At 46.6% G+C, this 27,233-nt stretch overlaps 1 protein-coding gene across 1 annotated transcript in view; it reads right to left on the reverse strand.

Annotated features, from left to right (window-relative positions):
* plce1 (phospholipase C, epsilon 1) overlaps window positions 1-27,233 on the reverse strand; it is a 67,701-nt gene that overhangs the window by 6,127 nt on the left and 34,341 nt on the right. Inside the window, exons 3-27 of the mRNA XM_036549585.1 lie at window positions 22,194-22,510; window positions 15,593-15,738; window positions 13,989-14,247; window positions 13,664-13,881; window positions 11,551-11,592; window positions 10,455-11,136; window positions 10,089-10,250; window positions 9,878-9,995; window positions 9,113-9,272; window positions 8,496-8,618; window positions 8,134-8,270; window positions 7,472-7,710; window positions 7,125-7,186; window positions 6,769-6,934; window positions 6,225-6,332; window positions 5,958-6,074; window positions 5,619-5,777; window positions 5,336-5,465; window positions 4,737-4,778; window positions 3,412-3,533; window positions 3,138-3,255; window positions 2,584-2,715; window positions 1,798-2,091; window positions 775-938; window positions 110-371 (exon numbers count right to left, since the gene is read on the reverse strand). Of these exons, the coding sequence (XP_036405478.1) occupies window positions 110-371; window positions 775-938; window positions 1,798-2,091; window positions 2,584-2,715; window positions 3,138-3,255; window positions 3,412-3,533; window positions 4,737-4,778; window positions 5,336-5,465; window positions 5,619-5,777; window positions 5,958-6,074; window positions 6,225-6,332; window positions 6,769-6,934; window positions 7,125-7,186; window positions 7,472-7,710; window positions 8,134-8,270; window positions 8,496-8,618; window positions 9,113-9,272; window positions 9,878-9,995; window positions 10,089-10,250; window positions 10,455-11,136; window positions 11,551-11,592; window positions 13,664-13,881; window positions 13,989-14,247; window positions 15,593-15,738; window positions 22,194-22,510 (4,479 nt within the window). The remainder of the gene's footprint in view (window positions 1-109; window positions 372-774; window positions 939-1,797; window positions 2,092-2,583; window positions 2,716-3,137; window positions 3,256-3,411; window positions 3,534-4,736; window positions 4,779-5,335; window positions 5,466-5,618; window positions 5,778-5,957; window positions 6,075-6,224; window positions 6,333-6,768; window positions 6,935-7,124; window positions 7,187-7,471; window positions 7,711-8,133; window positions 8,271-8,495; window positions 8,619-9,112; window positions 9,273-9,877; window positions 9,996-10,088; window positions 10,251-10,454; window positions 11,137-11,550; window positions 11,593-13,663; window positions 13,882-13,988; window positions 14,248-15,592; window positions 15,739-22,193; window positions 22,511-27,233) is intronic.

Below are 27,233 nucleotides of genomic sequence, written 5' to 3' on the forward strand. Positions count from 1 at the left end.
CACCAATGACTGACCATCAGCTGACCACTCTACCCGGTAGCAGGGTGTTCCCGTGCTGCTCTGACTGTACTCCTCCACCCCTGTGGATGGCTAAGTCTGTGACATTCACCTGCTTTGAGGGCTTTGAGTGGGAGGATCCTTTGGGCGGTGACCTGCGAGCTGTTGTTTTCCACCACCGCGAAGCGCAGGAAGGCCATGTCCTCAAAGTACACCTGGAAGAGGAACTGCTCGCTCCACATGGGGTTGAGGGTGTTCCGGTGGATGGGCTTGGTGCGGAAGTGGCAGCTGTCCACCGGCATGCCCAGGATGTCCACCTCGATGCAGGGGCTGCCCGCTGTGTTCCCGGGACACACGTTCTGGCCTGATACAATCTGTAAGACAGAGTTCCCTCTGAGTCTGCAGAATTCTGCTGCATGTCATACTCACGGACAGGCCACTGGCTTGAGAATAAAGTAAGGAAATACCAAACAAATGTACCGAGAGGCACTGCGCCATAAAAGCAATCTGCCACAGGGGACTCCTCTGCATTGCAGGCCCTCTTTTTATGACCTTTAAACGTCTCTTTGTTTATGCACATCTAGCTTTACGACTCCCGCTTATTCAACATTCAGAGTTTTGGCCTCTTTTATTGGGCACATGCTTTTATCTGTCAACTCGAGACAATTAAAGACAAATAACACAATCGCATTAAGGCTCATAATAGCCAAAGCAGCTCGTGAACGAGTCCTTCTGTTTTATGGCTTTGTAAATGTTCAACCGGGCGGCTCCGCTCACAGTGAGGGCGAAGAGTGCAGGACTCATGCTGTCCACGTCCCGCTCCAGGGGGCAGAAGTGCTGGTAGAGGGGGCAGCTCCTGTCCCAGAGCACGGGGGGCTTCAGCACGTACCCGCAGCCCCCGTTGGCCTCGAACATGGCTGCGTGCAGCTGCATCGGCAGGTCTGTGGAAAAGACAAGCAGGAATTTGAAAGCCACTCTACGTCTTCTGCAACTGCGCTATTACAGAAAGCCACGCTCATCACCTGCATCACTAATGCAAAGGCATTATTCTCAAAGGCTGTATCAGTCTTGTACACAGTACTTGACAGTCCCATTAGGAGAGGGAATGCAAACATATTTCAGCCCATAAATAAATGTAAACCGCATGAGAGAATGAAGCTATTCAGTAGCCAATGTAGAGCCAACAAAATGAGAGATTAGCGTTATGACCCAAGTGAAGTCCTTGAGCATACATTGTACTTCTATGGCCCATTCAGTGTGAAGAGTGGTTTATGACAATGCTGTAAAATGCAATGGACTTGTAACTGATAGCCCAAAACTAAATGGAAAGTCAGGGAGAGTGATGCCAAAGGTCAACATGCGCATCTGACACAGAACAGACACCTGACAACCCCCTCTCAAGCAGGCACCCTGACATAGCTGAACAAGAGCTGCAGAACGACCAGCCCAAAATCATTATTTCTCTGGTTATGCTGTCTACTACGTCTCATTTTTCTTGGGAATGTTGTATTGGCTCTCACAAAATGGCCGTTTCTGCTTTGAAGCTTTACGAATGTGAAAATTTCACTGCAAAACATTCCGAGGGTTCATGTACAACTGATGCCAACATGTAAACTCCTGTAAATGTGCTATAAATTTAAGTTTTTACGAACCACAGTTCCCTTTACATTGCTATGCTACACTGCTGCCCAAACTCATATGTGCTTTACGCTGCGCTGTCCCTTGCATCCCCTACGTCCTCTGCAATGCGCAACCGTTCCCTGCCGCAGAAGAACAGCGGGGCGGGGCCGGCCCCCTCACCGTCGGTCTGGTAGTTGAGAGCCACCAGCTGGATGCCGTGCAGCCAGAAGGTGAGGGGGTTGGGGTTGGCCGAGTCGATGCGCGTGGCGGCCGGGTAGGTGCGCAGCAGCTGGCAGGTGGTGTGCTGGATCAGCTTCTGCGAGTAGCGGCGGCAGAGGCGCTTGGCGGCGTTCTCGTTGACGGAGGAGATGTGGTAGCAGCGGGGCGTGCGGATGATGGCGCTCAGCGACGTGCTGGGGCTGAGCAGGGGCGACGTCTGCTCCTCCCAGCTCAGGCGCATGCCCTCCAACGCTCCTGTAGGGGGCGGCGTTTTGACGTTAGTACGGGGGGGTGGGTGGGGGGGGGAAGAGAGCACCCAGCATAGGAGTGCAACAGTCACCTAAGCTCATTGACCAAACCCATTACCTCTTGTGGGACTTAATTAGTGAAAATGAAATACATATACAATATAGAGCTGCCATCACAATAAGAGGGCTTTGTTTGAACTTAAAACTTTGCCACGTTCTTAATGCAGCAAAGTTGAAGGAACTATTACATTTTCGAGCCTCCATTTTGTATACTTTCGGTAAAAATTCAGACAGCGAAGTGTTTTAAAAACACTGCAAGGCCATTCAGTCTGGTTCACTGAGCAAAAGCTCTGAAAGTGAAAGTAAGAGAGAGAACACAGAATATGTGTATCGCCCGGGCGACGGGGGGAACATGTTCCCGTCAGGACTCTGTGGGTGTTCCCTCTCCCCCACATCTGTGAGAGGCTAAGGGGAGTGGGGGGCGCTGCTGTGACTCTACCTTTCCCTGGGGCGCGCACCAGCGTCACGGGCTCCCCGGGGCTGCTTTTACCAGGATTGTTGCCAAAGATGGACTTCCTGCTCTTGCGATCTTTCCCTCTGCCGGAGCCCGACGGAGTCAGGGTGGACAGGCCTGTTTCCCACACACACACACACACACACACACACACACACACACACACACACACACACACGCACACGCACACACACACACGCACGCACAGAGTCGCAGACGTGAGCAAAGGGCCATGGTACCAGGGAACTTCTTTTTCCGATCCTTAGCCTCTTACTGTTGTTTTTTTTAGTTCTTTCCCTGGGAATTCGACACATTTCAGCTGGCCACCTGACATTCGAGAGCTGCTTCTCCGCAAACTGAATTTTGCCCCTCTAAAAATTCACAGCGATAAAAACACACTGTCCACTGCTATATAAGAACACATAAGTACTACCATTTGAGCCTTAATTGTTTCAGAGAAACAAAATTACAGCAGTGCCGAGGCACATGATACTGCCTGCACATGCTCGAGCGAATGGCAGGGAAGACGAGGTACAGACCTGGGAACTTGACAGCTTGGCAGTATATGATCAAATCAGAGAGTTCCTGCGCTATCTGCCGGCTCTCCTTCTTGTTCTGGGGAAGATAAAACTCCTCCCCCAGCTCCATATCAAATATCTGTACAGGAAAGAAAGAGAAAAAAAAATATTAGTACAGTCTGATCCACGCATTAGGCAGCTGATGTTTATGCTTTCAAGAAGAACACTGTCCTGAAAATGACAGTGAATTATTTCCACAGAGAATTATTTAGAGTCCATGTCCTGTCGTACATACCTTCCCTTTGCTCTGAGTCGAGCTGTCTGCTTTCTTTATCCTCTTGGGCATTTCGTCGTTGGACTCGTACTGGAATTTGTCACCAGACGACTTCCCCTCTGGTCGATCGTCCAGGATATTATCTAAACAAAAACAGTGATTTTTGTCAGACGGGCATCATTTGCACAAATGACATCATTTCAGAAACACTAATTGAAAGGGCTTTTGGCTGGACAACATTTTAGGGTGATTTTCAAACACTGGAAAAACATCAATCAGTTCACACAATATACAACCATGGGTGCCATTTTATGTCAATGAAACAGGTGCTCTACACTGTTGTATTTCTCACTTACAGCCTCCTGCTGTCTTTTGTCACAGACAGAGGCATATTGTAACAGGAATGAGAGTTTAAAGGATTTGGCCAAACAAACTGTAGTAGTTGTCTTTGGTTGACACAAAATGAACAGAAGATGAATCAATTTTAGTTTGAGTGCATGCTGGGGAATGCACCCCAGGAGCACAGCACCGCAAGCAAAACCTCCCCCCCTTTATTCCCTGAATCTGAGGAGTAACACAATGGCCCCAAAAAGACAAGAACATGTGGAAGTCAGGCCTTGCTCTCTCGGCTCATTGCTGAGCAGACTCTCAGACAGGCCAGTGGCTGACCAGAATCACAAGAGCTTTTTGACATGACTGCACCCAGCAGCAAAACTGGTGTAAATGCCTTTCATTTAATATTTTTTTACCAAATGTAACAATATTTCTCAATGACTTGGTTCTAAGTGCAATCCAAGTTGTGTCTATAGCCTTTGTTCTGATATCTCACAAAGCTCTAGTTACATAGGGTGGATGTTTGGTTCCCAGGAGAAGGGGGGGAAATATTTCATTGCTGAAAGGGAGCACAGGGCCTGAGAAACCAGATGTCTTTGTTTTTTCCTGATGAGCCATTGCCACTAGCAAGGTCACGACATTTTCAAACACAGCGCTGATGGGGGTGGTGTGTTTACGCTACACTGCCCAGTGTGTATCTAAAACAGATCCAAAGGAGGAAAAGGCAAACAGTACCAAACTGCACTTCACCTAGGTAATACAAAGTCCTTGATTTCAGGCCTTCACAATATGTAAGAGCACAGGTTCGTTTTCTCTTTGGAGAGATCGCATGCCAACTTCCACAGCAAGCTTTCTCTTAAAAAAATATATATAAATATATGCATGTACCAAACCTTAAATTACAGACTGAGTCATGCAATACATATTAACGCTGACATCAAACACCCACAATGAAACCACTGCACGAATGGAGCCATGCAAGGAATGCGGCTGACACGGGGGCTGTTTTTTACCTTCCTGGCCATAGGAGGCGGTAGAAGCGGTAAGGACATCGGCTACAGAGGAACAGTCAGACAGGGAGTAAGAGAGTGCAGCGGTTCAGATACAGCGCACCTTGAAGCAAAGCTGCCTCCAACGGAGGGTTTACTTCCATGGTGTAAGGAGAAAAAAGCGGGAAGGATGAAGGCTTCGCCAGAGAGGAAGCCGGGTGGCGCCGTGACCTCAAACCCAGCTATCAGGAGGACACCTCCTCCCCTTTTTTGATCAGTTACATAATAATCTGATTACCCTAATGAACTGAATACCTACGTTTTATGCTGGCAATTTATACAGAGAAATGTGAGTTTGGGACCTGGAAGTCTAGAGTAGCAACTTCCAACATCGGAGAATTACAGAGGCATCTCCTATTAGCCTGGTATAACTACATAAAATACTGTTCTTTGCCTACTGCTAAAGAACAAGTAACAGCATTTGGTTCGCTGGCAGCAAGGATAAAGAAGGATATTGCTTCATGTAATCCAGCTACATTTCGTAATCCAGGTTTTGATGCAAGATGGATAAATTTACATTACGTAGTGCAACTGGCTTCTAAAGGGCAGTTATTTTCCCTCACCGTCAGAAAGCGACTCGTAGTCATAGTCGTACTCGTCTTCCTCCTCCTCCTCATCCTCATGGTTGCCTGGGGAGCTGCCTGCTGCTGTGCCGTTACTGGCCTGTGCCTGCATGTGGGCCAGCTGATGCGCCTACGAGGACGGGAAACAGTGAGCTGACAGGAGCCAGAATGGCCGCCCTTGCAGACAGCATGTTAGCCACGCGGCCGGATCAACATGCCAGGACAAGATCATGATGCCTCACCATTCATCATCATTAATCATCCTCCTGCAAGGGCGCCTCACCTTCTGTTTCAGAATATCCACAGGGGCCTGGTGTGCTTTCAGCTTCTTGTTCTTCAAAAGGATCTTTCCCCTCAGCTGCAGCGGGGAGGGGAGCAGGGGGTCATCGGAGAAATCGCTCTCGAACAGGAACTTCGTCACAAGCTTGTCCCCAAACACGGTCTTCAAAGAAGAAAGCAAAACAAGCAACCGCAACGATGATGGGAATCTCCGTAGGCATAGAGAAACGAGAGCCAAACTGGAGGATCTTTATCTCTTCAATTACACTGTATCAAAGGGGAAAAAAAAAAAACAAAACTATTCTGACACAAATACTTTGCCAGCTGAGCCAAAGGGAAGTACCTTGAAGATTTCTGCCATCTTACGCTGCTGGGGCAGGGAGCAGTGATTCTCAATGGAGAGGATAACGGGCATCTCCGAGTTGACAAACGCCGTGCGGTTCACTGCCTCCACAACATCCTGACAAAACACACCGAATGTGGAACGCAAACAACACACAGAGGTGTATTCCAAACAATTCTATTAAAATAGCAGCTAATATGCCACACATTTGTCCTTCTAGATAAATAGCATGAAAGTAAAGGTCACTGTGCCGGCAGGGAAAGCTACCTTGAAGGGGATCTTGGTGGTCAGAGTGTGACCGTGGTAAATAATAGGCATGCCGTCATCACCGTCCCAGCAGTCCAGCTCTACACTCCTGCAGCCCTGTAGGAGCACCTGGGGAGGCAAGACCTCCTGTTACTCTCCAACACTACACTCAGAGGAAGCAGTGAGATATCACTTACGTTCTACTAACACACTTCAACAGCCCAACCTCAAATGCAGGGAGACAGTCAAGCCATAAGGGCCTTGTGTTTAGAGTGAGAGACGGGCCAGAGCAGATTCGAAACCATTAGGAGCGGGAGGGGAGAAATCGCACTCCAAAGAGGTCGGGGAACGCGATCCGATCTCCGGTGCTGTGAGTAATGCTTTTTTGGAGCGGCTGTGGCAGATGTTAATGGAATAGGCAGCATGATTTTGGCAGGCTACTGACCACATGCTGCCTTCACTGGGAGCTCAGCGGCCAGCGACAGGCCTGGAATCACAGAGTCACGGAGTCACGCTCCCCCCCACGGAACAGAGGGCCTGTCCCGGCCGAGCAGCCTGATCTCACCTGGCTGTACAGCTCCACGGAGGACTCTCCCTTGAGCTGGTGGCCGGTGAGGTACGTGTTGTGCGAGGACGCGATGTAATAGTAGGACAGCGGGTACTGGAGATCATCCCCGTTCACCTGGGACTCCTCGCTCTTGGAGGCGAAGTTGTCCTTGTCCATCAGAAACCTGGGAGAGGAGGCGGACATTTTTAGAAGAGCTGCGGTTTGGTGTCGGGATTCATGTTGGAAGCGGTCCATGTTACAGAGAGCTCACTGTGTTCTCAAGGCATTAACAGTCTCCAGCATTACATCACGAACGGCTGACAGGCTGCACATCTCCTGTCACTTTCCCTGTGCCGGGGAAAAACTATACGCACCTGGCAAAGCCCTCGAACGACATCCAACCCATCTGACGCATGCTAACGGAGGGTTCAAATTTCTGCAACGGAATGAAAATGCAATCAAATCAATGAGAAACAAATGATCGCTGAATTTTTATCACAAACCACTCTAAGAAAACTGAAAACCACATCTAAGGTATGATTAACACAGGCTCTGAATATCATATCATAACAGTAGCAGGGCACATTAGCAATGGCTTAAAAAACATGTCACAAGAAGGGGCCTCATGTTGTGCGTGAGTTGGTCTGGGGTAACAGGCAGCAGAGATGCACTGAGTGGCCTCGGGCTGCGGCATGCTGGGAGTTGTAGTTCTCCTTCTCACCTGGATGACACTGAGGATCTCATCATATGTGAGGTGCTCCCTCTGGCAGTTGACCAGGAAGTCGTTGAGCTGCTGGATGTCCATTCCCAGGACCCCCAGGGAGGCGCTTTCCACGCCCGTGCCATTGGTCACGATGCTGGCCGCTGCGATGGCGTCCGAGATCTGCTTCTGGTTGTCCGACATCTGCTGCCGGGTGCGGATGAAGAGGCCCAGGTCTGAGCCATTGCGGGTCAGAAGGTCTGTCAACGAAACCATTCAGCCAAATAAGCCTTAAAACGCACTATATGCACCAAAGTCCACCATCAGCCCTCTACACAACATTACTGTCATTTAGTAGACACTCTTATCCAGAGTGACTTACATAGGTAGCAATTTTGTCATCCATGTCATCCATTTACACAGCTGGATATTACTGAGGCAACTGTGAGTTAAGTACCTTACTCAGCAGTGCCCCAGAGGGGAATCGAACCAGCAACCTTACCACCATGCTACACTGCCACCGTACAATTGGGGCTAATGTCACAGGCAAAAAATGTCAGGAATCGGAAGAGCTAACAGCGTGTTAGGTTAGCAAACTCTGTTGAAGTTCTTCCCCAGTGCTCTGAATATAAACAAACCAGACAAGAAAGCGGGGACATACAAGGACAGGGGCCGGTACGCACCAAGGTCAGGCTGCAGTCCTGTGATTTTGTCATCAATCCTCAGGTTGGTGTAGAGCGGGGCAGACTCCTGGGAGGTGCGACTACAGGGCACGGCATATGCATCAAAGAGGTCCTTGAGGTCCTTCCGGCTTCGAATGCTATACACACCCAAGGGAGAGACAGTGTGGCCATTTCAGTTCCACGTTCCATTTCAGTTCATTCGCCTTAGATGACTGGTGCTTGAGTGCTACATATACTGTATATATTAACTGTATATACTAAATTGTACAATGTGAACATTAGTTGAATGAATGTTAAGGTGTCCCTCATTCCGTTCATAGCTGTAAACTGTCGCAAGAAGAGGAAGGGTCTGGCGGTCCCACCTGAAGGATTTGAAGAGCTCAACAAACTCAGTGAAGCTCATGGTGCTGTCGGACATCATGAAGTTCTGAAAGCCCCTGAGGCAGCCCTTCCCTCGGCCATGCCAGCTCCGGCTGTTCCAGGCACTAGGAAGAGGAGAGGAACACAGCCAAAGCATCAATCATACACACATACACACAGAGGAAGAACCCAACAAGAGGCACATGCCCTGATACCACTCGTCAGTGGCTGCTGGTACTGGTAGTCTCATGGTTGAAGGGTTTTCCACAATGCTTCTACAGTAATTTTCCCAAAGCGCACTTCATGTTGTTTGAAAGAAGAGCCCCAGTCCCACCCGCCCGAGAGGAAAAGGGTGGATTCTGATATGTAAATGAGCCACACCACAAATTTAAATATCTCACAGCCGGATATTCAGACATCTTTATACAAGTTCGAGCTCTCTGCTCTCAGCTCTCACCCTCTCTGTGTGATTCAAAGATGCTGAAGGTTAGCGCTGATTTCCCTTACCTCAGGATCTTTTTTAAGAAACGCTGCACAGGAACAGCATGCGTGACAGTATGCACACGTGACCTGCTAACAGTATGGCAGGTATGCTACCATACACGCTACAGTAGCTTACCCTGCCGGGGTCTTTGCGCTGGAGGAGAGGACTGGGGAGGAGAGAGGCCGGGCAGGGCAGGAGGAGCACATGCTGGAGGAAGACGAGGAGGCACTGGGGGACTGGGATTTACTGGCCGACAAGGAGAGGGATCCTGAGAGCCCGAGGGAATTGCCATCTTCTACAGAGAAACACAGATGTGACCAGACCAAGCAAAGAACAGAACACTGGGAACAGTTTCCATTTTTGAGTGGCGCCGTTGTGGGAATTTGGATTTTAACAGTTAAATTAAATTTAACTAAATTTATTTTAATTAAATTTATGAATAACTTTATAAATACTAAATATAATGTGACACACTTTCAGATTATGATCATCTGAACCAATTTGGGGAAACTATTTCATGCAGTACTCTAGTGTGGAAAAGTTTGTTTAAATGTTTGTTTAAAATCCTTGACAACTGCACCACAATCGTTCGGAAAATGTAAGCTGCTGATGTGACAGACATACACGAGTCCAGTTAAAGGAAGAAACAACCCAAGACTCGTGCGCCTGGGAATGAGAATTTTTCTCTTTAACTAGAATGCCTTGCACAGATTTCACTCCAATCCTAGTACATGCATTACAATTTTGTTTATGTCTCTCGCAAAGGCAAACAAATGTTACTAACAGCAAAAGCTACCAACAGCAGTTAAAAAAATAAAAACTGCACCAGTTTAAAGCTAAATCACAAAGAAAGCGCAGCTGCAGACGGCACAGTTGGAACACATTGACCAGACGACTTACCCGGCTCCTCCTGATCCACGCTGTCCGTGGGGTCGGATCCGCTCCTGCCCAGGGACTCCTTGCAGCTCCGCGTCTTCCTCGCCACCATCTCGTCGTCCGTGGCATCCCCGCTGTCCCCCTGTGGAAACCGTACAGAACACCGTCAGCGGGATCGGGACACAAAAATGACGCATGCAGAAGGAAACCTCTGAGCACTGCACTCATTCCTAACCCTCATGAGGACCTTCTTCTTCTTCTTGGCCGTGTTGATACCCAGGGGGCTGTTCTTCTGAGTGCTGGGCTTCTCGGCGTTGGCCGTCCCCATGTTCCAGCGCCTGCCTCCAAACAGCTCTATGGCCTGGGCCAGGGTCGGCCCCTCGTACTTGCTGTCCTCCTGTAAGGACCAACACCACTGTGTCATGAGTCTGTGGAGAGCAGGGGCGTACATGCACCTCCTTCAAAGAGAGGCATTGTGAATCCCCAAGAAGAGCAGCCATTTGGTGAGAATTTACATGAAGCTTTCCACAATTAACGGTAATAGGAATGCCTCATTGGTGAATGTGACTGGACCAGTGTCGGTCTGTATGAAAATGCATACCTGATACAGGCTGACATACTGCTTTCTCAGCCACTGCAGCCTCTGGTCGGGAAACTTCTTCATTTTCCTGACCGCGTTGACCAGCTCTGCCAGCCCGTCATACAGCATGCGGGCTGTGTACTTGGGGGCCACAAAGTGCAGTAGCTTGTTGTCAGTGGTGTGGAGCCCGTAGAGCAGGGTGATGCCGTTCTCCTCCAGGTTCATGTTGCACAGCTTGTTCTGGAGGCACACGGCGTGGACGTCCACCCCGGGGTGGCCCATGAAGACTGCCTTCACGATGGACATGTCCAGGAAGCCGTCCGTCAGTCCATTCAGTGCAACCTGGCCGAAGTACTGGGACTTGCAGTGGGCCTGCTCGGCTGTGCCCCCTGGTGGCGTGTTCTTGGTCTTGCCGTTGGAGATGCCGCTGCTCTGAGGCCTGGCCCAGGTCAGGAAGCAGTTGTCGGGCTGCAGCCGCAGGAAGCAGCGGGCCGTCAGGTGAGATTCCTGGTCGTAGTGGATGACTGTCGCCCCCTGCAGGAGGAACTGGTGGACGTCAGCCTGGATGGACAGCACGTACCAGGGTATGAGCTCCGTGCCATGGGTGAAGGCCTTCTGTGTCTCCTCCACACCCTGGAACTCAGCCTCCTTGGCCTGCTCTGACAAATCTCCCTCTGAGTCTGAGAGGTCTCCAACGAGGAACCTGGAGAGCCAACCAGGAAGGATTGTGGGTCAACACACAGTGACAGAGACAGGCTCCTGCATGCAACTGAGTGAGTGATGATTCCACATCCCATTCATGTGCATGTCCAGGTAAAAGGCAACAGCAATGCCCTCATGCGAGCCCTTTGGTAACTCAGGGGCACTGTCCTCAGTCGTTAACATTTAAACCGGTAGGCTACCAAGAGCTGTCAAATGCAAGATGTGTCACCAGAAGCAACCAATCGATTCGATTTCAATACACACATTTAGTATGCAGTACGCTGGAAAAAACCCGGGACAGAAAGCGGCATGCAGGAAGCATGGTGAGTCGTTCTACGATTAGAGCATTCCGTTTCCCTCAAGACACCCAATCAATCAGTGAAGCCGAACAAACAAGGAGCATCGGACCACTTACAAGACGTGGTCTGAGTCTGATGCGTTCCCGACAGGGAGAGAACTAGGATCCGGGGCGGTGAGAGGGAAGAGGCAGAAAGAAAGGTCATGAAGGTGTGTGGGGGGGGGCGGGGGGAGACATCAGGAAGATCTGCACCAAATCAGCCATAAAAGGCTCGCCATGAAGGCTGTTCACGCTCTCTGCGGTAACCTCTCCGGGAGGCCGCGGGCCCGTAGGATTAACTTCCGTGACGGAACAAAAAAGGCTGAAACGTTCCAGAGAGTGCCGGACACTAAATGACTAACGCTCCCGGACACCTCCCGCCACACATCACTTGCGTCTCAACACTGACGACAAACAGAGTTCTCTCTCCAGCTTTCTGGAAAGCAGGGAAAAGCTCTGGAAGAAACTCATTTTCCATTATTTCATACTGTTTTTAATACTCCTTTTTCAATGTTTATGTTGTGTTGCGTAATCATTTTTTTTCTGTGCTGTAATTTTATGGCAAGGAGTGCTATCCCGAATCGGGTTTGATTGATTGATAAAGAAATTGTGGGTAATTGGAAATTCCATAGACTATGACAGCATCTTGATTGTGGTGGGAAAATACAAATTTTTTTCCTTCCGTTTGTTTATTCTGAAATTAAGTATATATACATTTTTTTCAGATATGAAACATAGTGAACATAGCATTTGAAATGATTAAAATACAGTACATAGTGAAACCAACCCAACTATCTCGCAGATTGCCAGAAAGAACTTACAGAATATTCTGCAGTCAGTTACACTACCACAAGTCATCTGCAGTTGTAACATGCTACATCTGTGGTGCAGCGCAACTTACATACATACAAAACCAAATACATTTACATTTCCTGTGCAATTTGTTTTGCACAGGCAAGCAGTATCAAACTTATTTTACTAAAGCTATTATTTTTGCTGTCACCATGTAAAAATGTAGACCCTTTGATTTGATACTGACTAGCACATATGACCAGTTTTATGAAATGGCGTACAAAAAACAACAGCTGAATTAGGAAACCAGCACTGCAAAATGACCTCAGCGGGAACACAAACTGAGTCACACACACTCTGCACAGATCAATATTCATCTGGAAGGTGGACCGGGCCCTGGCAAGCAGCCAAACACCTCTTTCCTGATCTTGCCTCTTATTCATTCAGCAAAGGGACGGCAAAAAAGCTCACAGCAGACAGGCAAGAAGATCTCATCTAAGAGGTTCTTGATTCAGTGTTCGATTCTTGTTTGGGTGACAACGTGACTTTCAATTAAAAGTCCTGGACTGAAAAAAGGAACAGGCGATATCGTTCATACATGAATGTGCACCTTGAGCAATTTGTAATGACCTGACTCAGGACCTGTTTGTCTGGCTGGAGTCCATTTTCACACACTGCATCCAATGGCTGATAAAGTATAAACGCAACATACCGCAAACGCCTGTTACAGACAAAAAAAGCACTGGCTGCCTTCTCTATTTCAGAGCACTTGTTCCATCAATATTCTAACTGAAATAAGCATGCGTTAGCATGATCCGATTTCCTACGATGGATGAATATAAAGCACATGTGCAGCCTGTATCACGACTTAAGTCCTTATTTATAGCGTCATTAGCTTTTTCAGGGCAGTCCCAGTTTTACTGGGAAGAGAAATGCAGCAAGGGATAGAGACAGAAGGGTGGTCTGAATGAAAAATTTTGCTGCCGTGCGACGTGAAACCATCTGGACGAGACAGTTCCTTAATCCCCTAACTGCACTGTACACCCTGGAGGGACAAACCTCAGGCCAGATCTCCGAGATTGATGAAGTCCTGCTGCTGGTTTAAATGTACCATTTTTAATGGCTTGCATAAAGCTACAAGAAGTTTTCATTAATCACTTCTACAAAAGCTCGCACAAATGGCACCGAATGAGGAGTAAAACAGACCAATTAAAAAAGCTATTATATAACACTAGCTTCCAGTATAAATATTTTAACATGTAAACAAACATACAAATGATATAAAAAAATTTGCACGCTTGCAATAACACTGCTCAAGTGGCTTCGAAATTGCATGTGAAAAATGACACATGGCTAAAGAAGCAGGGCCTGCTAGCTGTCGGTGCGAGCGGGGACTTACTGGTTCCTGTTCCTGTCCTTGAAGGAATTCTTGCGGGAGGAGGAGGAGGAGGAGCCCTCGCGCCCGTTCTCCTCCCCCTCTTCGGACTCTAGGCTGCGGTTGCAGCTGCGGATGGTCTGCAGGATGTTGCTGACCGTGGCCTCCTTCTCGGGGTTGTTCAGGCCGTCCTTCCCCGCCCTCTGCAGGAAGTTGTCCTGGCCGTCGTAGTCCGCGACAAACTGCGGGGACAAGAGGGGGGTCGTCTCCGTCACACGCGAGTTTTGGGACAGCACCTCGGTGGGCCGCGGAGAGCGAACGAGCGAGAGGGCGGGCGTGGCCCCCTTACCTCGATGGAGTCCTCCCGGGAGTCGAATTTGGGGCGCAGGCTGATCAGGCTGGAGGCTCCGTCCAGGGCGTCGCTCAGCTCCTTCAGGAAGACGCCGCAGAAGGGCACCACCTTGCACCCCGGGATGTTGAGGGCGCGGTTCACCACCTTCCTGTACTCGGACGAGGACTCGTGCTGCGCCATGGCGTCCTTCAGACCGCGCATGGTCTCGATGTCCGATTGGTCCATGAACTGCCACATCTTCAACACTTTACGGGACCTGGGTGACACACAGATCCAACCCACATTACTTGCTGACCAACCCAATCTATCAACTAGCTGGGGTGAGAAAATCAATCGTGATACTGTGTATTATTACATTACATGACATTATTGTCATTTAGCAGACACTCTTATCCAGAGCAACTTACATATGTTACAATTTTAACATGTTATCCATTCATACAGCTGGACATTTACAGAGGTAACTGTGGGTTAAATACCCAGCCCAAGGGTACGGCAGCAGAGCCCCAGTGGAGAATCAAACCGGCAACCTTTTGGTTACAAACCCTGCACCTTACCACCATGCTGCATCGCCGCCCCTATTGTGACACCACAACGTTATGATCTGGATTTGTTGCGATATGGACACAAGCTTTGATCAAGAACATGGATCATGCAGTACCTGAACACCAGACTTTCAATGTGGGACTCACTACAATATTGATAGATTTCATAATCAATACTTTGAATGTGTGCACCCTACCTTACCGTTTGAGAACAAGAGTGTTTTCATGTTCACTGTTGTTCTTGAGGGTAAGGTTGATTTTTAACTGTCCACCTGTTTGAAATTTGGCTTAGCGTTCATTTCAAACCAGAACAAATAAAACGTCCCGGTACAGACCAAACCCTGAGGAAAGTGTGTATCCATTACCGAGCACCTAGATGCCATCACAGATATCCTCTGCATGACAAATAATTCACTAAAACAGATTGAATTATACAATGTGCAGATGTGTACAATCTCCAAGAAGGAAACATAAATGTTGCAGTTAAGCAAAGTGCTGCCTGTCGACTTCCATTTCCCCTCTAGCAAGTGCGCTTTGCAATAAATTGAATAAACACAGCAATTCTCCCAGGTTACCATGGCTGGTGTTTACTCTGAAACAGTCGTGTGAATGAAGTAAGGTGGGGGGGGGGGGGATATGCTGGACCACTGGAAAACTCAAATATGATTTATGGCTTCCTTAAACCTCACCTCTCCACAGTAATTACCGCAGATCCATAATTCAGATGTACATAAAATATTACATTCGGGCTCAACTGTCCCGGTGCCAGGAGCGGCGGCGATCAAAGCCCCTGTATTAATGCACAGTGCTGCAATGTGATCTGCCGCAGGGCCTACTGTTCCCTCTTAAATGGAGCTGTGGAATGCCCTGAGCGCCGCCTGACCTTGCCAAGAACTCCATCAGAGGGCCGCATCTTCCCCAAGCGCTGCCTGCCCCTGCCGCGAACCCCGGCTGCAGAGCCACGGCTCCGCCGAGCGCAGGCTGACCCTTGTGGCGCTGTAGCCGCCCTGAGCCTAGCGGAGAGCTCCCATGCTGAGCCCCCTTGCTCATCCCTACCTGAGCCCGGCCAGGAACTCCATCACGGCGTTGTAGTTGCCCATGTTCCAGCAGCACTTAGCCACGTGGACCAGGTAGGAGAATACCTCCCGCTTCTCCTCCATGGAGCCGGCCGTCAGGATGAGCCACGTCACCCAGGAGCTCACCTGGAGGTCGAAATGCCGGGGTCAGCGCACATATACTGGACACTGCACATTGGCTTAACTGCTGACATCAGATAAATGATTCAGATGAAGAATAAAACAGGTGTGAACTTCAAAAAACAATCCCAGCACAAAAAATATGATTTTCCAGTTTGAAATCTTGAGCATTAAAAGGACTGCTGAATGTTTGATTTCGTAAAACAAAAATAGACTTAGTCCTTCTGTTCAAGCTCAACACATGTACACATTTTTCCAGTTATACAGTAGACATCTCACAACATAGGCCACGCCAGACATTTCTGTTCTTGTTGTCTTCTTACTACAAACATTATTTGCAAGCTTTAACATCTATTTATTTCAGCTACTGATAAGAGACCTTGGGTGCACTGTTTGAAATCATACTGTTGAATGTGTCCTTATGTCACACACACACACACACACACACACTATACATCAAAAGCAATGTGTATTTTGTATTGTCACTACCATGGGGTGTGGGGTGTGTTTAGCATGGTGTAAGGCAAGCACATTAAAATTAACTAAGTGAAATGAATGTTTAAATTGTTCTATTGTTGCTGCTCCAGAAACGCAGAGGTTAGCAGTTCAGTGTTACTCACTGATTTCTCATGTGACAGCTCTTAAGTATGGCTTGGGGGATAACATTATAATGCCAGCAAATGCATTTCCTACCTCAAACTAAAATCTCAGTTCTCCTAACCTACATCCAGTCTGGAACAACACTGTGAGGTATATTAATTAGCCCACTTTTTCCCATAAAGAGGAATGCAATTCCAAATATCTTCATTCTCTGATAACTACCCTGTAGCCAGTGAAAGTTTATCTATCTCCCTTGTTGAGACTGAGTCATTGGCAAAAAAAAGTTTTAAATATCAAGTTCCAGAATGGGAGACAGACCTTCTTAGACTGAAGATTCAGAGGAAATGAGTAATTGAGCACAGAAAACCAAAAAGATAATGCAACGCCATTGAAAAGTAAACTGGATGGAAATGAGAAGAAAACACTCAGGTGCAAGCCTGATATTTTCTGGGCCTTTGGTAAGGAGCACAATAAAACATTACTGCCAATGCTTCAGTATGTAATTCCTGTTGTCTTTAAAACAGTGGCTTTAAGAGTACAAAGACATTTATGTCTTCAGCAAAATCCCATACCAAGTTACACTCGATGTAAAATACATTCGTACCCAACAATCAAATGGATTCTGTGAGGACAATAAGGTGCATCAATAAAGGCTGATGTTTTGCTTCCCACTGTTAAAGAGATGAAACAGACCTTTTCCACTCATTACTTTCAGGGTGTACCTAAACGCAACATGGATCTTGTGCCCAGCTACGAGTCCCCGACTAACTCACAGTATTAGACACAAAGACGACAGCCAACAGCGGGAACAAATATTTGCCCACTGTTATGCAGCAGCGCAACATTATATCCCCATCTTACATTCTGTCATTTGGCAGACGCCCTCATCCACAGCCATTTACAAAACACGGGTACAGAAGTGCATCGAATGCAGTCACAACACAAACAGTACGTACAGTGCAGGACAGAACTTATCTGAACACGTGTCAATCCATCTCAGATAAAGCTAATGATATAATGCCAAAGAGAAACAATTAGATTATGTAAAGAGCTCCCCAGAATCCCAAGAGTGAGTCTAACTCGTGTCATCTCTATGGCATTCTTCGGCCTAGCCCACAGTGCTAGGATTACACAGAGAAGGACATGTCAGCTGGCTCACACTGGGGGGGAAAAAAATCCTTCCCAGATATCAACTTACAAGGTTATGTAAGAGGGCCAAACCTCCATTAGACAAAGACAGAAATACAGAAATACAAAACACAGAGGGGAAAAAAAATGTTCACATATTTTTTTCCAATGAAAATGTGGAACAGAAAAAGCACCCAGGGTTTCAATACGGTACTGCCTGTGCATAGGAGGTTCACATGACGCAATCTTTTTAAAAGGGGAACAGGCATCCTCCGTTCTCATTATGGGGAGCTGTGGGGAAGGCCACCATCGGCAGCCCCCTCATCAGAGGACGCATTCATCACATCGCGTCCAAATGAACAACATCCAAAGTGGCGGGGTTACCAGACGCTGCTTCCCTACGCTTATAAACATGGAGCCAAGTCCAAGATAAAAATGTCAGAAGGGTTTAGCAATCCACAGATTATCACTCACGTTTGCAGCCTTTTACAACAATTAAAAGGCACCCGGGTGTACCCATCTTGTCATTACTTTGCTGTGCACAAATGCAATGGTAGATGGTGCGGATTATCTGGCGTGGATTAGAGTACATACTTGGCAAAGGATGGAAGCTTCCGAGTCCTGGCCCAGAGATACTCGTTCCCCTTTAGGAGCCAAAGGTATTAATAGGACCAGGAGATGGGGATCGATGTCTGCTATCTGACTCTGTGATTGAATAACGCCGGTCTTCATTAACCTGGTGACAGTACTACATCAGTATGCCTCCGGTTTACTCATAAAATAGCAGGCGGAGGGGTTAAAACTGCCCCCCCTCCCGCCCCCCAGGCCCCTTGTATGGAGATAGCTTACCAGCTGCCTGGGTGCTTTTCATGAGGTGAAACCATTCTAGAGAAAGAGGCAATGAAATGGAATTTGAAGGAATTAGATGAGGGCGACTGCCCAGCGCTGAAACAGAAATGATACGCCAGGTAATTTTATTATGAAACTGGAAATTGTGGGCTATTTATAGATGTTCCTCTCAAAGGGCATCCATGGACATAAATCTTTGCGCAATGCAGCTGAGGAGAGTCTGTTCTGTTCACATCACAAATAGCTTGCCGCAGAGCCCTGTTTGAACACACCAGTAAATCACCACAAGTCCCATGTATCAGACCCTTTACTCTTCTCTTCAGCTCAGTGACTGCTTTTTTAATGAAGCGATGGGAACAGTCTTTTTACTAATCAAGTAATTAGGTTCCAGATATTAACAACTGGGGCAGCATGCGGTGTCACAGACCACTGAATCTTAGACCCTTCCAGATGAGACACTGTTACAGCAGCCTCACCAAAGTGCTCCAGTAAGCATCCATCTTTAGAAATGAGTTACAGAATTTATACAGGTATGGGGCCAAATTTCAGGGCTACCTGGCTAAAGCTGTTTGCTAAGCAAATGTATTACGTAAGCTAAATGATGTAATTACAACTTCATTCCTTTTATTTATAAACCAAGTATTACTGAAGATGATAAAACTGCTATGTCTGTGAATTCCTATGGCCCCTGAAACAACCTGGCTATCAAACTGAATTGGCTGCCTATAAACCTGAATTGGCTGGCTACCAACATGAATTGGACCCGTTTTACAGCTCAGCACGACTGCTCTGTGTGACACCCCTCTGAGGTTTGTCTGGGTCTGCATGGAACTCTGCATACAAATAATCAAATATGCAAACTGTAAAACAATCAAACGTATAACAAGTGGCTCAGTGTGTGGCGAGGTGTTCGAGACCAGACACATCATTTGCCTGCAATCTCTGGGATTCAGCAGCAGCAGAACAAACTGGCTTCATTCTGTGAGGAATAGGAGCGGACAGGTCAGTCAGTGTTTCCTCATCTCACGACTCTCAGACACCCTGAGATCTGTCAGACACCTGTAAGTTGCTTGTACGTCGTCAGTGGAGTGGCGCCAATTTGTGCCTTTTCCCCTGTGGTGCACTGTGGGGTGAAAAATAGTGTGAAAAGTAGCTAATGGCCGCAGGTAGGTGTATTGGACGATCGTATTTATCTTGCTTCAGTGTTGCCGCAGTGAGAGAAGTTTGATATACAGTCGGCAGTTCCAAAAAACAGGGCTGCATAAAAAGGAAAACACAGTAAGTATGTATAAGGACTGCCATGTGGGTAGGTCACAGCCCCTGATGTAAATTTAAAAGTAATGAAAATGCTCTTAGAAATACAGATTACATTGAAATACAGAAATACCTTGACCTCCTGAGACACCTGTTGCATATAATGAATTCTGACTGCGGAGCTGCATATCAGCTCAAACCCAGTGCATGTCCTAATTCTGAGCTGTCATTACCAGTTTCTGCAAAACCAGCGAGAAGCGAACAATAGCGGTGAGTCCTAGGCAGACGCTGCTTCGTGTTGTTCAGGCTCTGACAGTTCATTATGTGGAGTGAGACCCTGTTTCTGAATTTCCAAACATGGCCAGAATGCGCATTTCAAAAACATCCGCTTTTCCCCCCCCTCTTACTGAAAACCAGCTGAAATAAAGGCATGCAGCTTAAACATGACATCATCAGGTCCCTTGTCTGCTGTTTGTGTCTCAGATTCTTTGGTCTGACCTCCTTTGTGAACAACAAACATAGGCAGCCCGCACTTATTTTTGGGTACCGTTAATCGCTTTTTATCTCTCCTTCATTCTTAAAGGTCACTCATCCAATAGAGCAGACGATTTTATGACAGTAATGACAGCTTAATGAGAAGCGCTCGATGCTAATGACCCGGAGCGTGCAAATCATCATGCCAGCTGAAGACGGACCAAATATATCCAAGTGGGCATTTACTCAAGGCAGGATAATTGTTCTTCAGAAAACATTCATTCTTCCGTCGTGTCTTCGTCAGTGAGGTTTTGACAAAATCCAGTCGTTCTGTCATCCCTCTACAATACCTTCCAGAGGGATAACACGGGCTGCACTCCAGTGAAAGCTTGAGGTAAGCGAACCAACGAAAGCTTCCAATCTAAGTCAAAGATAATGAGAACAAGATGGAGCGTACGCCAAGAGGCATTAATGATGACTCTAACAGCAACCTATGTAATCGCTATCAAATTACCATGCCTGGAGACTGGAGACAATGAAATGGCATTTGGATCAAAATGAAGATTAATGGACCGCTTAACATTTTCAAATCAATGAGTGATTAACACTCAGATTGAGTTTGAGTGTGACAGTGAGAATTTGTTTCAGTTTATCAAATTTATTAATGATGCTGCCACCTGACATTTCACAAAAATTGCCCATATATTGTTTCATTTGGCCATAATGCTCTGTGAGGAAACAGTTGTATTGTTCAGAGTTAAGACAGTGTTATCCCAGGTAACAAATCACATTTTACCCAACAGAATCGTGGGTTGATCATCATTCATATTAATGCACTGTGTCTGTAGATGGTGTATGAAGAAAAAAAATACTAATAAGCAAAGCCACATGAGACTCCGTATTAATAACCAAAGCCGCACGAGACTCTCAAGCATAATGAAATCATGTTAACCTGCCCACATCTTGCCACATAATGTATATGCAGGCAGGCATATGACAACAGAAGCTCCAAGCCACAGAACTGTAATCTCATATGCAAAATGGAGGTTCCGCAAAACCACTTGTAAGTAATCCTTGTTGGAGGTGACACACCCTGACCATGTCATAGAACTATTAAACCTAAACCCGACTGGAAATATTTACAGATTTTAGTGACATTATTATTTTGCAGAATTACATGCAAGCTACCCTGTGGCTGTGGGAGTGGATTACGTAATGATTGCTGAAAAATTTGCAAACAGTATTCTCATTTGTATTTTGTAAAATGTACTCTGATGAAGCTCACAGACATATATACTACAGAAAGAGAACCTATTCTGTTTAAAAGCCGAAAAAAGGTCCTGCTCCAAAATGATAGTCAAATTTTCTCCCATTATTGGGCGAGTTCTTCCCATAAAGTTTTTAAACAGTGAGATGGCTCTAAAAAGGGTTTCGTATGAAATCGTTACAGGGGCTACTGGACTGAAAGCTCAAGGCACATTTTAATTTTAATGAAAGTGACACCTTGTGAAAACAGGTATCTCAGAGTCAGATGGGTACATTTGTCTCGATGTAATTTCTAGGCTTTTGTAGAGGACAAAATTTCATTTATAAAGAAAAAAGCACAAGTCCAATATGTCAAAAGCACTATAGCTGAATCACAGATGGTAGGAAAGATCACATTAATGAAATAAATCGAGAGAGAGAGAAAGGGAGACAGAGAATGAGGGGAAACGCAGTTTGGAATAACTGGAGGAAATCATTTTCATGAACTTAATGAATAACTATTTTTAACTTCTGACTCACCATCATGACAAGGCTGTGATAGGACTCAGTTTTATTTCTCTTTAAATCCTAAGAGCCTTTTTTCTGGAGCTCATCCTTGCGTGGCTATTTTCCACTGGCTGACATCCTGACCTTTAGATTCGACCAGGCAAAACCAGCACTTAGCACTCTGAAAGCTCAGCAACAATGGCCCTCAACCATAAAGCTTCTCACACAGCAGGGTGCAAGGATTAACCGTATATGTACTCATACGCTTCAACTTGCGTCAAGGCTCTCCGAATTTGAAACACATCGCTTTGCACACGTAACAAGAAGCTATTCAAAATGCATGCAAAGCCAGGCTGCGTGGCGTGCGGCCCTTGTGCACTTCCACGCTCAGCGTCACCTCTCACCTCATTGAAGCGCGTGACCAGGTCCTCCACGGTGTTGCGGTTGCCACTCTGGGAGGACATGGCAGGGGCGGACAGGGAGGCCTTCAGGTGCGGGTGGCGCTTGGTGCACTCCGGGGTGCCCAGGTCGCGGGTGAGGAAGCAGAGGTAGTCGAGGGGAAAGACACGGCGGTACAGCTGCTGCTCCTGCTCCGTCAAGATGCTGGCGATCTCCTCCGGGAACTGGATGAGGTGCTGCAGGTCCGCCAGCTCCTTGCTGATGCCCGTCACGGTGACGGGCAGGGTGGGGGACGAGGCCATCGCGCCACACAGCTGGCGCTCTGTGAGTAAACAGAGAAAATGGCGGAGTCGTGTTAGCGGAGCTGGGGTTGAGTCAAGCAGTTGCGAGTACCAGGTAGGGCTGATTTGAGTACCACACCAGGCAGATTTGAATACCAGCTCAGGCTGATTCGGTACCGAGTCAGGCTAATTCAAGTACCAATTCAGGCCGATTTGAGCACTAAACCAGGCTGACTTCAGCACCAAGTTAGGTTGATTTGAGCACCAAGTCAAGCCGAGTTCAGCTTTGGAGGCTTGAGATTTCAGAGAAAGGAGTGGGAATTCTAAAAGTAGTTAACCATAGCACCAGTGTCAGTAGCGGAGGACTGGTCACACTTGTGTTTGAACTCCTCCTGTCCAAACAACTGCAGTGTTTACGTGTCCTGATCGCAGAGGTTGTCCCTTGGGTCACATGAGGGGAACATGCCATGTAGGAGCTGCGCTGTTTCGCTGGTCTGGTGAGCAACGGACAGACGCAATAAATACAGTGAGTTATGTTGGACGCTAATCTGGACATCGTCAGCCAACAAACTAGACACTCGGATGTTCCGAGCCCCCCTGCGGATGTGCTGGAGGGAGTCATGGTTACTAATATACCCTGCAAAAAAAAATATATATAATGACATAGGGATTTGTATTGGATGATTTATGTTTCCTCTACCAACCATTACAGCTGGGAATATAATGTGTGAGCAAGGAACGACACAGAACTCTTTACATCATTTACAGCCTACATGATTGTTGTAAACTGATTAATTCCTCCTTGAGCAACACTTGGTCAGTAGACTGTCATAAATTCAGGAAATTTAAACTGAATTGTGGGGCACTGTGCGACATTTATAGCGCTGGGCTTTGATGCCAATCCCAAGTGGAACACCGCTGTGGTACCCTTGGGCAAAGTCATTTACTTGGATTACCCCACTAAAGACCCATCTGGAGAAATGGTAACATTCATAGCATGGTACGTCAGTCCAATAAAGGCACCTACCAACTGAATAAATAAAAGAATAACTTTATCAAATATTATCCAACACTACACAAACATCCTCTAGGTGACCAGATTGAGCCGTGCCTAAAAGTGGTAAAAGTCATTATCAATGATTCCAGATAGGGCGTCTAAATAGATGACATCACCAGACACACTAGACAAACAATCTGAGATATTTCTCTGTGGTTCAGACAAATACGTGTCATGTCTCAGAAAGAAAGTCTCCAGAGCAAATCTACACTCTTGACAGAAGCAGCAGGTTCCCCAGAACCTTCACAGTTTCCTGATATGTGATGATAGGATGACTTGTATGAAATGATCTGTCAGAGTATCTTAGATGTATCCTGCAGCTCAGGATAAAAACGTAACAATATGGCAGCACTGTAACGCTAAGTTGTGACGTTACCCGAGCCTCCCCCAGTTCCACTGTAATCCAGTGCTGTAAAGTTCTCCATCTTTATTTGCAACTATGGACATTTAGAAGGAGATTTAATGTGTAAACATCACAACATGTCTGTATATTCTGCGAGGTCCAGATGAAGGTAAGAACAGCTCCAATTTCTCAGAATTTCCCAGTGTCACCTAATCCTTAATTAATTGCCTAGATTCAGGAAGTGCCACTTGAAGAATTAGCATTAATTATCCAAGGATGATCAGACTTATCCTCAGGTTGTCCCCACTCTCCCAGGAAAACAAATCAATGCAAAATAAGTTCATCAACACTGCTGACCATTAAGAACCAGAGGTGCGGAGTCCACCCATCTGACCTTTCGCTTAAAAACAAAATAGTATCCACAACTTTGTCCGTCAAAAATGGACAAGCTTAAGCATAAGACACAGTCAGGCTGACACACTGAATCAAGTATATATTGATTGTTTTTCTATAATTTTATCTGGGATATTCTAGTATCTCTAATCTCTAGTATTCGAGATTCTAGTAATATGAAACTTGAGGATCCATGTTTACAATGAGGTGAATCCAACCCCAGCATAAGACCCTGAAATTACTGTGGAATTATTGGTTTCCTCCTTTACATTAAGTCACTGGCATTTAGCAGTGGCTCTTATCCAGAGCGGCTTACATAGGTTACAGTTTTTTACGTTACCCATTTATACATCTGGATATTTACTGAGGCAATTCTGGGTTAAGTACCTTGCCCAAGGGTACAGCTGCAGTGCTCTAGCAGGGAATCGAACCTGCAACCTTTCAGTTACAAGCCCTGATCCTTTCCACTGTGCTGCACAGCCACTCTTTACAGGGGACTAGGGCCTTTGTAAAGATTTCAATAGCTTTGTAAAAAAAAAAAAAAAAAATCAAACGACGAAAAGCTAAACTAAATTATATTTTCATTAGAAAACTCGACCTCTCTTTATTATGTGCTGCCAACAGATGGTCTGAAAGCTTCTATGTTATTATGTGGCACCTTTTGATGTCAAATAAATGGGCTAAAAAATAATAAGCAATTCATTATGTACCATTATGCCCAAAAATAGGATTCCATCTGATCTTTATTTATTTCCTACTCAAAATGCATGAAACAGAAGAGAAGAGGGTTTTGCACGATTTTATTTTCATTGCTAATTTCACCGAAAATCCTGCCTCCCCCATTAAGGAACCTGTGTGACCACACTTCCTCTAGGGCATCACAGTGCCTCCTCAGACACACTTCCTCTCTCAAAGGGCTCATTGCCGACCCCAGATATGCAGCAGCACAATCAAGGATTTTTTACATGAAACTGAGATTAAGATGAAAGTGTGTGTGTGTGTGTGTGTGTGTGTGTGTGTGTGTGTGGGGGGGGGGATTCTGGCCTTGTGACTCGCTGGATTGACTGCTTGTCAATGGACCCCTGTCACCACATTCAAGCTGCTGTTTTGGTCTGGCTGGAGCCTCGGTAAAAACAAGTGTCACAACTGTGACCCCTGTGGTCACTCTCCTAATTCTCAATGAAGTGGGGGGGCTCCGTTGTTTGGAGGTGTGGATTAAGGAGCTGCTGACGCCAAAGTCAGGGTCAGCGCAGGAGCAATGTTTTCCCTCACCGGCACACAATGTAAAACAGCAGGGCATTCAACAGCCATGCAGCATGCTGTGAATCAGTTTTCTATTTCTGCTCAGCAGAGAACCTTGAGCATGTGTAAGTGTGTACGTGTGTGTGTGGTGTGTATGTGTGTGCGTGTGTGTGTGTACGTGTGTGCATGTGTGTGTGTACGTGTGTGCATGTGTGTGTGGTGTGTCTGTGACCGCAACTGAAAGTGATTAGAGATCTCTAGGGGAAATGTCAACAACGCCAATGTTCTAAAAATGTCTAATATTAATGTATATTATTATGGAAATGCCGATTTGCCAATGCCAAATTATTCACTGGACATTTAGAAGCAATGAAAATCAGCTGCACCAAGACATCCTGTCTCATTAAATTATTTACATGTACTCTTGAAAAGACCTTAAAAGATCCCGTAGCATCCAAATCAGTATCAACATTTACATTTCACTCTGATTGAAATATGCATAATTCAAGTAAATTACAAGTCTATCAGGTTATGCAAGACACTTGATGTGTAAAAATAAACAGTGACCCACAACTCATTGAGAACTAAAGAGTTCTAAATAGAGGTAACAACAAATCAGAGACTAATAATATGACCTCAGAATTTGATAGCCTTGGTGTTTTCTTGGACCTCATTTTATAAATGAATCTTTTTCATTTCGCTGAATCTTTTTCAAAAGCATTACAGACCCATCTAATAATCCTGTACCAAATCCAATAATGTTAACCGAAATGCAATGCTAAACCCGACCATCCTTTTTCATCCAATCCTTTAAAAACCCCAACCCACATGTTGCGCTGTGGTTGTACCAGTGAGAAACCGAGAAAGGTACTTCGCCTTAATCATTCTTGTAAAGAAAGCTATGTAAATAGGGTTACAGACTGTTTCCAGGGAGAATAAAAAAGGCTGCGCCTTCTTCCCCTCAACCTGGACAATACCCTGGAGTGTCTGCTACAGAAACACACAATCCAATTTAAATGATACCCAAAGCCACACAAACGGGGGGAAAGCAAAAGTGCGCACTTACTGATCAGCCGGTCCGTCCTTTCAGAGTGTTTCATGGGGGGAAAGCGCGGAGGAGTGGGTATCCGGGCTTCCAGGCGACAGCAGAGAGGTGCACTTGTTCACAGTTAACAGCCAGGCGGCGGCAGCTGCCGAGCTCTGTGCTCTCTGGAGCTGACGCGCTGCATAACTGACGGCCGTGCGCGAGCGGCGCACACAGCCACTTTCCTCCCGCGCTGCCGCGAGGTCGGGTTACCCGCAGATAAAAGCGAAAAGAGACACAGCGCCGCTCTGGAGAGGAAATCAGGCGTCCGAGCATTCCCTCCCGGCCTTTTAAGGCCCAGGCGGGAGTTCGCAGCGAGCAAATGTTGAAAGGGACGGGCCGGCGGACTAATGAGCGCGGGGTTGTTACCGTGCGGGCAGGTTTGCAAATGACCTTTTCTGCACGGCGCCTGCAAGCGAGGAACACCTCCCTTCACCAGCATTACCAGTATTTGTGTTATGAGGCATTCTGTACACGGGTGAACATCGCTGAACTGTTAATTGGTGCATGTGGTCTTATGCCTGCGAATAATAACACCGAAAGAAGAGAAACGGTTAAAGACGTTACAAAGTGAAAATGTGTAATACTTGGCCAGAAAATTCTAAATGCATTTCTTACCTTGAATGCACTTTGTTTTGGATTTCA

The sequence above is a fragment of the Megalops cyprinoides genome, chromosome 1 (assembly GCF_013368585.1).
Source record: "Megalops cyprinoides isolate fMegCyp1 chromosome 1, fMegCyp1.pri, whole genome shotgun sequence".
Lineage (NCBI taxonomy): Eukaryota > Metazoa > Chordata > Actinopteri > Elopiformes > Megalopidae > Megalops > Megalops cyprinoides.